Raw genomic sequence first — 14,517 nt, 5'->3', positions numbered from 1 at the left:
CATTGTGTGTGTGTGCATGCACATGTACACATAATCTGTATGTGTGTGTTTAGGTCAGACTATACCCTCAGGTGTTGTTTCTCAGGATTCTCAGGAACTGTCTGTCCGCCACCCTCCTCCATCTTTTTTGGTTTTGTTTTTGAGACAGGGTCTTTTCTAAATAAAATTGCAAATCTCTTCTAATTATCTGAATCAGGTATGAGGAAGCCCCTGGATATGGCCAATCTTGAGACAGAACTGACATGTGTGTGAAGACTAGAAGGCAAGTTACCTGCTTCCAAGACACAGTGACAGGGCAGTCACAGGAGAGAAAGAGTTCCATGAAAAGGGGAGAATTTTTTTTTTCCCCGAGACAGGGTTTCTCTGTGGCTTTGGAGCCTGTCCTGGAACTAGTTCTGTAGACCAGGCTGGTCTCGAACTCACAGAGATCCGCCTGCCTCTGCCTCTNAGACAGGGTTTCTCTGTGGCTTTGGAGCCTGTCCTGGAACTAGTTCTGTAGACCAGGCTGGTCTCGAACTCACAGAGATCCGCCTGCCTCTGCCTCTGCCTCTGCCTCTGCCTCTGCCTCTGCCTCTGCCTCTGCCTCCCGAGTGCTGGGATTAAAGGCGTGCGCCACCATCGCCCGGCTAGGGGAGAAAATTTTATAAGAATAAAAGAGCTACTGTTTTGGGGACTGGGATATATTGTACAGTGATAGAATGCTTGCATAGAACATACTCAAGGTGCTGGACTAAATCCCCAGGACCTGGAGATAAACGTATCAGTGGTCTAGAGCAAGTTGCAGGAGACATTTTATTCAATTCCAAGATATAAAAATAGTCCTTTGTAGTCAAATTGTGTTTTCTGAGCTGCTATGATAGCCCTATGTTTCCATCCGAAGAGAATGTCATTACCCTATATCTCTGTATCTGTAACTGGCATATATATAGTTCCATTTCTGTCCCTTTGTTCCAGTCTGGAGGCATTTCTACTGGTAGGAAACTCCCAGCACCTTGTCAGTCTTCCCATGCCATGTGCTAGTACCCAAGCCAGCTGATAAGAGATTGCTCCATGTATTTTTCCTGTGTAGTGTATTCCTGTGTCTGGCTTTTGCTGAGATGCTTGAACGAATCACTCACAAATGATTATCCAGCCTTATTTTTTTTTACCTTGTTTTCAGAATACACTGCCTGAATTAGCCGAGAATTTTCCAAGTTTCTTTTTGCTTACTGTTTCCTCAGTTTTTTTAAATTTATTTATTCTTCGTGTCTTTCACATCATGCATCCCAATCCCACCCATCTCCTGCCTCACCCCAAAATAAAATAACATCTAAGAGGAAAAAGGAGAAGTCTTGTTAGGGAAGCTGCATTGTGACACAGTGAGTCATGCAGTTAACCCCTTTACCCATATATTTTTACATGTAGGTATTATCGGAAAGAGTCATTGGTCTGGTTCTAGGCCCCTGGTCTCTGCTGTACCATCGATGCTGGATCTTCACTGGAACTCTTCCTGTACATCCTGTTGCTGCTTGTGTTGTGTGGAGATCATGCAGCCCTGGGTCCACAGGACTGACCTCCCTCACCCTGCCCCCACTCCCATGCTCCAACAGATCACAGATGGGGTGGATGTTGGGTTGGACCAACACATACCCCTAGTTCTGGGGCTGGTCAGCCCACCAGCTCTCACCTGTCTTTGCCACCAGGGTGAGCTCTCCAGCATTGCCCTGACTAGTTCACCCCATGCAGCTGTGAGCAAGGGGTGGGGCCGGTTCTCCCACTTTTACATCCTCAGAGTCAGTTCTCCCACACCCACATCTTCATGACCAACTCTACTATGTTGTCCAGTGTACGGGTCACTCTCCCGAGTGCTGCAGCTGATGAGGGGCAGGGACAGCTGTTCTGCTCTTACGATCAGGCATTGATAGACCCAGGGGCTTGGGGGTGGGGTGCATGTGGGGGATCTATTTCTGACTATACTGTCACAGACAGATGAGTAGTGGAGACAGTTCTCCCATGCTCACAACTTCAGGGCTGGCTCATCTATACTTCTGCTAACAGGTTTGGCTTTATTGTGCGGCCCATGCAGGGCCTGCTCTTTCAAGTGCTGCAGCTGATGAGGGGTTGAGTCAGGTGCCTCACCTGTTGTAGTTGGCAAGGGGCGAGGGGAGGAGGGAATCTCTTTCTCTCACCCATGCCACCACATGGCATATGAGAGGGATGTGACCTGATCTGCCATTTTCAATGCCCAGGGCCAGTTTGCCTATGCCCCTGTGAACAGGGTCGGCTCTATTGTACAGCCCAGGAGGGGTGTAGGATGCTCTCTTCTGAGTGCTTCAACTAGTGAGGAGCAGGACCAGTTCTCTCTAGGGTTGCAGTCAGTAGGGGTGGGGCCAACCTTTTTATAGCCCTATCCTCTCTGCCTTTGGTGGTATCAGGAGCCATAAACGTCAACAGAGACTGCGACTGCATCAGAACCTGAACCCAGACAGAAACCCACACTCAGATATCACCTGGACGGCAATGAAGCCACCCACCTCAGCCCACTGCTCATCTCTTTTCCCTCTTTAGATATGCCTCTGTTCACAGGACATGAACCGTTTTGTTTCTCTCCTCCCACATGCATTGTTCCATACAGTTGCTCACTATAGTAGTGCCCATATGCCTGGTGCTGCAAAGTACCAAGTGGGCCAGTATTTTCTTCTCAGGACCTGGGACAGATGCCCCAGACTCACACGTGGGTGTCCTTACTCCATGTAGAGAGTCATGGCCCTGGGCAAGACCATGCTTCCTCATAACAAAGAGATTACAATAATGCCCAACTGCCTGAGCTGCCATCCATTGAGTTCTGCCAACCCCAGTCTCATGGCATGGGACCAGGATGTTGCTGGAGACCTCTTGGGAACATGGGCCTGAAAGCCCAGGCTGCAATCCCTTGAGTTTCGCCAGTTCCAGCCCTCTCGCTTTGTCTTCTGCATTTTTCTTCAAGCATCAAGAAGACTCCAGGCCCTTTCACATTTTAATTCCAATATAAAATAGGCATCCCAGTTAGTCATTTTTACTTTCTAGAAAAATCCAGCTGCTGAACACAATTCAAAGTTTTCTGCCACTTGATTATAACAGATTTCTCAAAAGTATCCAATAAACTTATACTTTATTTCCTTTCAAGATTCCATCAGAAATACTTTTAGTGCTCACATTTTTAACTGCCTCTTCCATATGGTGTTTTCTATTGAGGACTTTAAATTTCTTCCAACTCTTTCTCTTAATTAGAGCAGCTTTCCATTTTAGGTATAAAGATTAGTTCCCTAGGGCTGCTAGAGCTGAAAGGCAAAGAAGAAGGCTCTTCACCTGCAAGGTTTTAAAGTATACAGGCCTTTCAACAGCTTGCCCTTAGACATCAGCCTCTCTGTAACATGATATACTGTATGACTGCTGTAGAGTATAGCAGCTCTGGAAAAAGGAAATAGGATTGTTACCTGGGGTACTGTATTCTTCAGTGCAAGGCAGTGGGTACCAAGTAGCTGTCTGTTTAGAGGGCTTTCAAACCTCCTGAGTCCTAGGATAACAGGCATGTGCTTCTATGCCTAGTTCCTTTGTCTGTTTTCATGAGGACCTATACTGTGTGTGTGTGTCTCTTTTATTCCTTTTAGTACTAACATCAATGTTGAAAGTCTCTTAAACTATATAAAATTGTTTTGTATTAAGACTTATTCATGGCACTACTGGTGAGAAAAAGCTCTAGCAATAAGAAATGTTGGTTTTCAGGACTGTCATTTCAATTTATTTTATTTGCATTGAACACATTAATAAATTGCCACAGTGGTAATAGGAAAGTTAATGAACCTTCTAGAGGCCAGCTGGAGCACAGAGTGCTAACAGGAACCTTCATGGTAACTGCCGTTGTGCACAACTTAGTTTAAAGGTTTGAGGTTTCTGTTTTATTCCCTTTGGAACACATATTTTGCAAAATCCAAATGCTGTTTGAGTACTATGTGCTAGTAAGAGTGTATTTTAAATTTTATTTTAAAAATTTTACATTTGTTCTAAGTTTGAGCCCACTATAATGTAATATAGAAGAGGAATTGTTTACCAAGGGAAAAGAGTCAGGAAGGCTGAAAAAGAGGTTTCAGTGATTTTTCAGTGAAACTGTAAAGGATGAGTTGTAAGTTAGCAACTTAGAGTTCATCTGTAGCAGATGAGTCAAAGTGTTGTGAATCTTTTAGAACAACTTGGAGGAAGAAAAGAAAGGGGAGAAAATGATTTGGGAAAATATCTTGAAGCAAATCTTAAAACTTTAAGTTTGATGCGTATAAATATACTGTAGCATGTAGGTCCTGCTTGTTGGGGTTTCTGTCCTGCCCGGTACCCCACAGCTAGCAAGCCCCCCCAAAAATCACACAGAGATCTCTATAAGTTATAAAGCTGATTGGCCCATTGGCTCAGGCTACGTATTGGCTCTTGGAGCTTATATTAACCCATTGTTCTTCTATGCTAGCCACATGGCTCTGTACCTTTCTCAGCAGGGCAGCTCACATCTTGCTTCTCCAGAGTCTGGGCAGGAGTGGGAGGAATCAACTTCCTCCTTCCCAGAATTCTCCTGTTCTCATTGCATCATTTTTACTTCCTGTCTGGTTTTTCCACCTATATTTCCTGCCTGGCCAATCAGCATTTATTTAAAACATGATTGACAGAATACAGACAATTTTCCTGTACCAATATACAAATAAATAATACAAATAGGTCAATATGTGAGTTAGATGACTGAAAATTATAAAGGATTTTGAAACTGGATTATTTAAATTTACATACCAACCACAGTTTCCCCTTCTTCCTATTTTCTTTTTCTCTTTCCCCCACCTCCTTCCTACCCCCTCTCATACACTCCTCAGAAAAGGTAAGGCCTCCCATGAGAGTCTGTTTAACAAAGCATGGTCTATCAAGTTGAGGAAAATCCAGGCTCTTCCCGCCTACATCAAGTCTGAGTGAGGCATCCCAACATAGGGAATGAGGCATCACAACATAGCCTGGTTATCATTTACTTTACATCTAGTATTCACTTATGAGTGACTACGTACCATGTGTGTCTTTCCGGATCTGGTTACCTCTCTCAGGATGATTTTTTTTCTAGTTCTACTTATTTGCGTGCAAATTTTATGATGCCATTGTTGTTTTTTTTTTTACCACAGAGTAATACTCCATTGTGTAAATGTATCACACTTTCTTTATCCATTGAGGGGCATCTAGGTTGCTTCCATGTTCTGGCTACTATGAATAATGCTGCTATGAACATGATTGAGCAAATGTCCTTGTGGTATGATTGAGCATCCTTTGGGTGTATGCCAAAAAGTAGTATCACTGGGTCTTGAGGCAGATTGATTCTCAATTTTCTGAGAAACCACCAAACTGATTCTCCAAAGCAGCTGTACAAATTTGCATTCCTATCAGTGATAGAGAAATGTTCCTGTTACTCCACATCTTCTCCAGCATAAGCTATCAGTGGTTTTGATCTTAGCCATTCTGACAAGTATAAGATAATATCTGAGTCATTTTGATTAGTATTTTCCTGATGACTAAGGATGTTGAACATTTCCTTAAATGTCTTTCAGCCATTTTCTTCTGTTGAAAATTCTCTACTTAGATCTGTAACCCATTTTTTAAAATTGAATTATGGTATTTTGATGTCTAGTTTCTTGAGTTCTTTATATATTTTGGAGATCAGCCCTCTGTCAGATGTGGGGTTGGTGAAGATCTTTTTCCTTTTTATAGGCTGCTGTTTTATCTTATTGACCATGTCCTTTGCCTACAGAAGTTTCTCAGTTTCAGGAGGTTCCATTTATTAATTGTCAATCTCAGTGTCTGTGCTACTGGTGTTATATTCAGGAAGTTGTCTCCTGTGCCAATTTGTTCAAGGCTGCTTCCCACTTTCTCTTCTATCAGTTTCAGCGTAGCTGAATTTATGTTGAGGCCTTTGATCCACTTGGACTTGAGTTTTGTGCACTGCTATGGATATGCATCAATATGAATCTGGAATCTACATGTTGACATATAGTTATGCCAGCATCATTTGTTGAAGATTTTTTTCCCTATTGTATAATTTTGGCTTCTTTGTCAAAGATCAGGTGTTTGTGGGTGTGTTGATTTATGTCAGGGTTTTTGATTTGATTCTGTTGATCCGTGTGTCTTGTTTGTATGCCAGTACCAACTTGTTTTTATTACTATAGCTCTATAGTAGAGCTTGAAGTTGGCAGTGGTGTTGCTTCCTAAGTTTCTTTATTGTACAGGATTGTTTTAGCTATCCTGTGTTGTTTTTTATTCCCCATATGAAGTTAAGTATTGTTTTTTCAAGGTCTGTGAAGAATTGTGATGAGATTTTGATGGAGATTGTATTGAATCTGTAGATTGCTTCTGCAAATTGCCTTTCTTACTATGTTAATCCTACCTATCCAAGAGCATGATGGGAGATCTTTCCATCTTCTGATATTTTCTTTAGTTTCTTTCTCCGAAGACTTTCTTGTCATACAGGTCTTTCACTTGTTTGGTTAGAGTTACCCAAGGGTGTTGTTTCTCTGATTTCTTTGTCAGCCTGATTATCTTTTATATATAGGAGGGCTACTGATATTTTCTTGCATTAATCTTGTATCTTGCCATGTTACACATTACTGAAGCTGTTTATCAGCTGTAGGAGTTCCCTAGTAGAATTTTTTGGGTCACTTATGAATACAATCATAAGGATGATATATTTATATAGTTAGGTTTTATAAGTGTATTTAATTATGTTCATTATTTGAAGTGTCTCTCCATGTATGTCCGATTACTACTTTGTTGGATACCTTTCACATAAGTGACAAGGGTTGAAGAGAGAGCTCAGCCATTGAAGGCTAGACTCTCAACCAAAACACCAAAAGTAAATGATACAGATGATTTAAGTGTTCATGTGTTTAAGGCTCTGTGTGTATTTTGATCTCCAATTTAGGCTTAATATAGATACCCAAATAATTTGGTTAAGTTACTCTGAGCCTCTACAAAATGAAAGACATTTTGACAAGATAAGATCATTTATTTAACTTAGCTAAGTTTTATGATGACATAATACTTAGTGGTTTGTGTATTTTTATGCCACATTTAGTGATGTAGTCAGGGAGAAATAAAATTGAACAAAAAGGATGAGGTATAATAAACATAACCTAGAGGCTTCAGCAACTAGGCCCTGACAGAATGTTCAAATGTTTCCTGGCATTTCTACCTTTGATAACTTAACCTCTGGTATAGGAGGCACCTTTTATTCTCATGGTCATAGGACTTTGTGTTGAGGAAAGTAAGAAAACCTCAGGTTTTATGACCAGATATGAGGAGGGGAATGGGAAAGATGGGAGTGGCTTCTGCTGCGTTCTTTCATTGTTTCAGTTTAACATATTTCTGAAGTTTGATGGTGGTGGCGCTCACCTTTAATCCTAGGATTTGGGAGCCAGCCTGGTCTAAAGAGTGAGTTCTAGGATGGCAAAGGTTACACAGGTCCTGTTTTGTTGTTGTTGTCATTGGTATTTTGTTTTGTTTTGTATTTTGTGGGGGGTTCTGTGTTCTGAAATTATTGCACTTTCTGTAGAACACCTTTAGCTGATCTTTTTAGTCCATCACATTTAGAATAGGTGTTTTAAAGTTTAGTTTTTGCCTTTTCCCTTTAAAGAACTTTTAAAATTAATAAAAACAATATTGCATGATTTGGACCTAGTAGCCCCATGACCGACTCTGCAGCTAGAACTTGCGTGTAGAGTGGGGTGCTAGCTTGGGGTTTGGAATCTTAGTTCTTCCCATCCCCACTCCTTAGGAAAATTAGACCTTCTAATGTATCCAAGTAATAATAAACAAGTTTTGTTTTGCTTTTCTGTGTTTCTTTAGAGACAATCAGCTTTGAATTATTTTCTCCAGAAATCTGTTTGTGTTTTATATTATGAAAATTCTTCCAAGTTTACAGTTTTTCGGTGGCACTTCCCTATTTCCAGTGCTAAGCAGCCATGTAATATATTTTTAAAATCTTTCATCATTTCAATGTATGGCTTTTAAATGACTCTTAATCAGTTAGAATTTGTCTTGCATCATGTAGATTTCCTTAATAAGTTCTTGTAAAGGTGAATTAAATTATGATAATATTACTCAATTCCTTCCATCATGAAGGTATCTTTAAATAATGATCCTATCAAATTTCAGTGACTTACAGATAGATACTAAAGTATTCAGCTTTTTTGTTTAATTTTAGGATGTTTTCATTAACTGTGATTCTCTTAGAAATTTACTCATGGGTTCTAATTACAATCCTTCCAAGTAAAATATTTTAAGATTTCAAGCATGATTACTTTCTTCTTTCTTATCCTATATTTTAAGAATTTATACTATTTTCTTGGTTATTGGCATACTTTCATTTAATTCATAAATACTGTCTCCTCCATGCTAATATATTCCAGGTATTGAGCTCTAGGACTGAATAAATTACAAAGACAAAGGCCCTGTTGGAAGAGACAAATAATAGGTGTAGAAAATATTTAATAGTGCTAATTACTATGTAGATAACTAAAGAAAAATAGAAGGCTTGAGTGATAGGCCAAAGAAGGTTTCTCTGAGGGGCTTACATTTAAACTGAGATCTGGAAAATAAAAAGTTTGCCAAGTTGAATAGAAGAATGAAACAGTCCAAGTAATGCAGATTCTTGGCCTCTCAAGTGAGGCTGAGAAGACTCCATGGCTGGAGCTTAGAGTGAGTGATGAGAGCTAGGAGATGGGGCAGAAGAGAGGTAGCTCAGGGCCAGATCACATGGTACTCTGTAGGCCTTTGAAAGATTTTAAATGAGAATGACATGGTCAAATTTACATTGACATATAATCAAGACAAGACTATAAGATGGTCAATACTGAGAACTTCTAACTAGAGGATATATAAGAGATTGCATTTTCTGCTAAGTAAAATGAAGTGTTCTAGTTTTCTTTAAAAAAAAAAAAAAAAAGCCATCAAACCATAGAGGTAAGAAATTTGGCCAGATTCTATTGCTTGTGAGTAATTGTACCATTAACTAAATGTGTAAACTTGAACAAATTTTCAGACCTCTTTTTACAATGCTCTCCTCATTACTACTGTGAAAACAATAATACTTGACCTTATAGAATAGGGAGAATTGAACATCTTAATACATGTGAAATGTTTAGAGAAAATTTGGCACATGATAAACACTTAATAGAGGTCTATTATTAATATTTATTCTTTCAAGCTTTTGTCCCATAAGATGTGCAGTTGGGTGTGACTTGAAATACTATTTTTTAAACTTACTATAACTTTAAATCAGAAACTAGTCTTCATTTAAGTTCTTGGAAAAATTTAAGTATGATTTGAATAACTTGAGTGAGATGCTTTTTAACTATAAACTTTAAAATACTGAAATACAGTTTGTGATTTTCTAATTAAAACTTCTCATTTAAATGGATATGAATTACAATCACATACCAGATTTTGAAGACTTAATATGAAAAGGTGCATTTTTGTTGATGATTTTTCCTTCAGGAACTAAATAGTGTCTCATTCCCTCTGCCTACTTTCTCTCTATATCTCTTCCAGCCTGGCTATATTCTGCCCTGCCATAAGCCAAAGTAGATTTATTCATTAGCCAATAAAAGCAACACATATACAGAAAGACATCCCACATCATCTCCCCTTTTCTGCTTAAATAAAAAGGACGCTTTTAACTTAATATAGTAACATTACATATAATAAAATCGTTATCAAACAAGAATTACAGTTACAATATTTCTTTGTAAGTCTAAAGTGTTATATCTAGTTTATATTTTATCATAACTAAGGAAAAGTATAACTATTCTTCAACCCCACCAAAGATTCAGAAGGATATTATATTACCTAAGTAAACAGGAAGTGTATTGTAAGCAACTTCCAGAACTCTGGAGTTGACAGAGGCATCTCGCTGCCTGGACACTCACCCAAAGTTCTTCTGTAACATTGGGGCATCCATCTTCAGCCTACAGTACCATAGTGTCTTGACAGATTTTTACATGAAGCAGGAAATTTGAAGATGTTCTTCCTTGTACTAACAAAGTTCATTAGTTGCTTTTTTTCTTCCTTTTTTTCTTTTTTTTCTTTTCTTTTTCTTTTTTTTTTTTTTTTTTTTTTTTTTTTTTTTTTTNTTTTTTTTTGAGACAGGGTTTTTCTGTGGCTTTGGAGCCTGTCCTGGAACTAGCTCTACACAGGCTGGTCTCAAACTCACAGAGATCCGCCTGCCTCTGCCTCCCAAGCGCTGGGATTAAAGGCGTGTGCCACCATTGCCCGGCTAGTTGCTTTTTTCTATGTCCTGCAGAATGTATGGCAGTTTCTTCTGTGAAGCAGGAACCCTGAAGGACCCATATTTTGGAAAGTTCAGCAGTCACTTTTCTGTGGTCCTACAGGTTCAGTTCATACAGCATATCATCAAGCAGTCTAGGCAAGAGCAGTTTCTTGCCCAAATGGCTAACTTAGCACAATGAAGAAAAATTCCTTAATAAGTTTTTTTCAATGCCTATCAACCTCTCTGAAGTAATTGGTACTGCCAGAAGCAGACATGTCTCACTGTTGAGAAAAGTTTAAGTTCTTAAAACCTTTTAAATGCCATATTCTGGAGGTCTTTGAAGTGTTGAAGATTATCTGTCTAACTGAAATATATCTCTGTATATCTAGAAAAACCTAATGAACACATGACTACAGGTTTGACTTTTATAAATGGCTATGTATTAATCCATTAAATTTAATTATACATTACATTTTTAAATGAACTGTATAAACATAATACAACAACATATAAACAAGAGCAGAAATACATACAGTGTAACAGCATTGACCTTAAATCTGTATCAATAGACCAAGAGCCATATCAATGCAAAGTATTCATCTCTATATCATATCCCCTTTTAAATGAAAATAAACATTTATAAACAATCACTTTGGGAATTTGGGCATAGTTTTCTCCAAACTGCTTCCTACTATTTGTTGGGCAAAGTATTTTTAGGGTTCATAGAGACCTTTCAGGGGCTCTTGTTCTATCAAACCACATTAATCTGGAAGGAATTTACAGGTTCTTGTCTTCTGTGGAACAAAAACAGAACCTCTTTTCCAAAGTAACATATCCTTAGACTCAAATTTTGCAGCTAAGATACCTTGTGGTATGATTGAGCATCTTTGGGTATATGTCCAAGAGTGGTATTGCTGGGTCTTGAGGTAGATTGATTCCCAATTTTTTGAGAAACCACCATACTGATTTCCAGAGTGGCCATACAAGTTTGCACTCCACCAGCAATGGGGGAGTGTTCCCTTTATATTCTGTATATCTGCACTATCCAATACAGTGGACACTAACCCCTATTATTATTGTGATTTTACTTTACAGTAATTACCCACTTACAAAATGTGTCTCTAAATACATTCAAATTATAGGGCTAAGATTTCAAAATATGTATGGTAGAATTTAGTTTATAATCCTTATTAATGGTTTTTGTGACTTTTGAATTTTCAGTTTGTTTAGTTGGAAACTGTTTATATTCAATATTTGCATATGAACAAATATAGAAAATATTTATATTTATTTCTATGCATATAAAGGCTTCCGTTGTACTTGTGGTACTTGTTATAAGTTACCTTCCCACTCTGAGATACTCTAATAGTAAAACTATGCATTGAATTTTTTTCTTAGTAGTGCAGCCTAATATTAGTACTTAAAGGTCTCACCATAGAATTTTAACTGTCTTCTCTCCACACCCTTTCTTTACAGATGGAGAAATTAATATACAGAGAAACTGACTTGTCAGCGGTCAGAGCAAGATATAAGTGAATCCAGGAATAAGTTTGAAGCCTCTTCTTTGCTTGCTTAGTTTTTAGTCCATTGACTATGCAGCCTAGTGGTAAGTGTTCATTTATGCATTCTTGCAGTAAGTAGAATTAAGGAGGCCAACAAAGAGTGAATTTAAGAAATTCCTTGTTACTAACCAAAGTCATTATCCTTTTCCATTTAGTTTATTTTTAAATTTGGTGTATATATCTATCTGCATGTGGTTTTGTGAAAATGAGTACAGGTGCCTGTGGAGTTCAGAAGAGGGCATTGGATGTCCTGGAACTGGAGTGACAGGAGGTATAGCCACCTGACATGGGTGTTGGGAACCAAAGTCTAGTCTCCTACAAGAGCAGTATGTGTTTTTAATGGCTGACTCATCTCTCTAGGCTCTCTTTCCTTCTCTTTATACCTATAATGCCATTTTTTTGTTATTATCATGAATTTTCCAAGTTGGGAGAGGAGATTGGAAATTTAATTTTTAAATAGCTGAAACTATTTGTCTTTTGGCCAGACTGAAGATTATTAAGAATGGAAAAAAGATCTAAACTCTAATGATTTTTATTTTTTGAGACAAGGTTTCACTTTGTAGCCCTGGCTGGCCTGGTACTTGCCTTATCGACCAGGTTGGCTTTAAACTCACAGAGATTCATCTGCTGCTGCCTCCCAATTACTAGGATTAAAGGGATGCTCCTCCACTCCCAGCCTTTCATGCTGGTCATTTTGCTTCAACTTATTTAAGTATCATTAAAATGTGTAGCCATGCTTTTACACATAGGTCTTATTCCCTGGCCAAACTAAACCATAACTGTCCAAAATGGCATTCTCCAGTAAAGACCAGTGCAATCATATATATAATTTCAAATTTTCCAGCAGTCACATTAAAAAAGACATGAAACAAGAAAAACTAATTTAATAATGCACTTAATTTTTTATATCTAAAACATTTTTTTACACAATCAACATAAAAGTCTAATGAAAAGGTGTTTACAATCTATTTAGCACATTATAATTCAGGTCCTAAGTTTTATCAGAAATACTTAACTTGTATTTATATTTTAAAAATAATTACAGGCTGGAGAGATATCTCACCAGTTGGGAACACTTGATCTTCTAGGACATAGCCTTGGTTCCTGGTACTCACATAGTGGCTTACAATCATCTATAGGCACACACATTGTAAAAACGTTCAAGCAAACACTCGTGCATATAAACTAAATCTAAAAGAGGCGGTGGGGGGAGATCACAATTGGAAAAGTAAGTTCACATACTGATTTGTTCTAAATATCTTTAAAATTTTTTTCAAATATATGTAAAGCTTTCTCAGGAGTCACAGTTTTTTAAATTTTAATGAATAAAAATACACAAAAGTGTATATTCCCTTCTTCAGCTGTCATAGCCACATTGTAAGTACTCAGCTTGCTCATTTTAGGGTATGAGTAACCACAGGGCACATGCCATTATCTAAAAGTTTTTGACATGTACCTCCTTGCAATTAATATTCTTTAAGATGTCTCAGATCACTTGAGCTGGCTTTTAGGAACCTATGCCCCATATTGGATTGCCTTGCCCAACATTAATACAAAACGAGAAGCCTAGTCCTACCTCAACTTGATATGCCATGGTTTATTGATACCCATGATAGGCCTTTCCCTTTCTGAACAGAAACAGAGGAGATGGAGGGGGGGGTAAGAGGAGGAAGGGAAACTGCAGTCAGTATATAAAATAAATGAAAAAGTAATTAATTAATTAAAGAAATGCCTCAGATAAGAATCTGGGGAGATGATTCAACAGTTAAGAAAACTTGCTACTCTTCAAAGGACTCCAGTTTGAATTTCAAACCCATGTCATATGTAACTCCAGTAACCCCATAACTCCAGATCCAAGGGATCTGATGCCCTCTTTTGACCTCCATAGGAAGCCTCTCCACACACATATATTCATGCATGCACATGTACACACACATACATATAAGTAAATAGTAAAATCTTCAAGAAAAGATGTCTCTAATTTAAAAAAAAAAAGATTTTTTGAAATCCCTGATGACCACACCATAGAATATAATCTGGAGTCTCTGTCTGCTTTATTCAGTGATAAATCTCAATATTTAGAGTAGTGACTGATAAATAGTAAATGATAAATATTTGTTGAATGAATAAACCTACATAAGCAGGGTTACAAGTGTTATTTCTATTTTTCTTTGACAATTTCATATATGTATATAATTAATTTTAATTATTTTCACCCCTTTTACCTTGCTTATTCCCCCTTCATCTTCTGCTGAATTCTTTTTTCTTCCCAAGAAATTCCCCTCCTCCTTTCATGTCTTTTCCGCTTGCTTACACGAGCATAAGCAGGGTGTTATTTACTGTAGTGTGGGCAACTTTCCACTGAAGAAAATGACACTTCTCTCACAGTACTAACTGCCAGTAGTCCCCTAGATGACAGGTGAGGCCGTATGAACCCCCCCTCCATCCATGATGAAATGCTGGCTGGCCCAATCTTGGCTGGTCTTGTGCATGTAACCACAGCTGCTGTGGGCCCCATGTTGTATTCTTTTTTTTTTTAATATTTATTTATTTATTATGTATACAATATTCTTTCTACGTGTATGCCTGCAGGCCAGAAGAGGGCACCAGACCTCATTACAGATGGTTGTGAGCCACCATGTGGTTGCTGGGAATTGA

At 38.2% G+C, this 14,517-nt stretch overlaps 1 protein-coding gene across 10 annotated transcripts in view; it reads left to right on the top strand.

Annotated features, from left to right (window-relative positions):
* Positions 1 to 14,517, top strand: part of Scmh1 (Scm polycomb group protein homolog 1) — a 119,316-nt gene that overhangs the window by 13,682 nt on the left and 91,117 nt on the right. For 5 of the 10 annotated variants that reach the window (XM_050161196.1, XM_050161189.1, XM_050161190.1 and 2 more), the window contains one exon: positions 11,774 to 11,903. In XM_050161196.1, the coding sequence (XP_050017153.1) occupies positions 11,891 to 11,903 (13 nt within the window). In that variant the 5' untranslated portion in view covers positions 11,774 to 11,890. Of the gene's footprint in view, positions 1 to 11,773; positions 11,904 to 14,517 lie in introns of those variants that run through there. The other 5 variants (XM_050161195.1, XM_050161193.1, XM_050161191.1 and 2 more) reach the window with 4 other exon arrangements.

This window comes from Alexandromys fortis, unplaced genomic scaffold (genome assembly GCF_014885135.2).
Source record: "Alexandromys fortis isolate MF-2015 unplaced genomic scaffold, M_Fortis_MF-2015_v1.1 scaffold_122, whole genome shotgun sequence".
Taxonomy (NCBI): domain Eukaryota; kingdom Metazoa; phylum Chordata; class Mammalia; order Rodentia; family Cricetidae; genus Alexandromys; species Alexandromys fortis.
The sequence above is the reverse complement of the archived record's forward strand: the minus strand, read 5'-3'. Positions and strand labels throughout refer to the sequence as shown.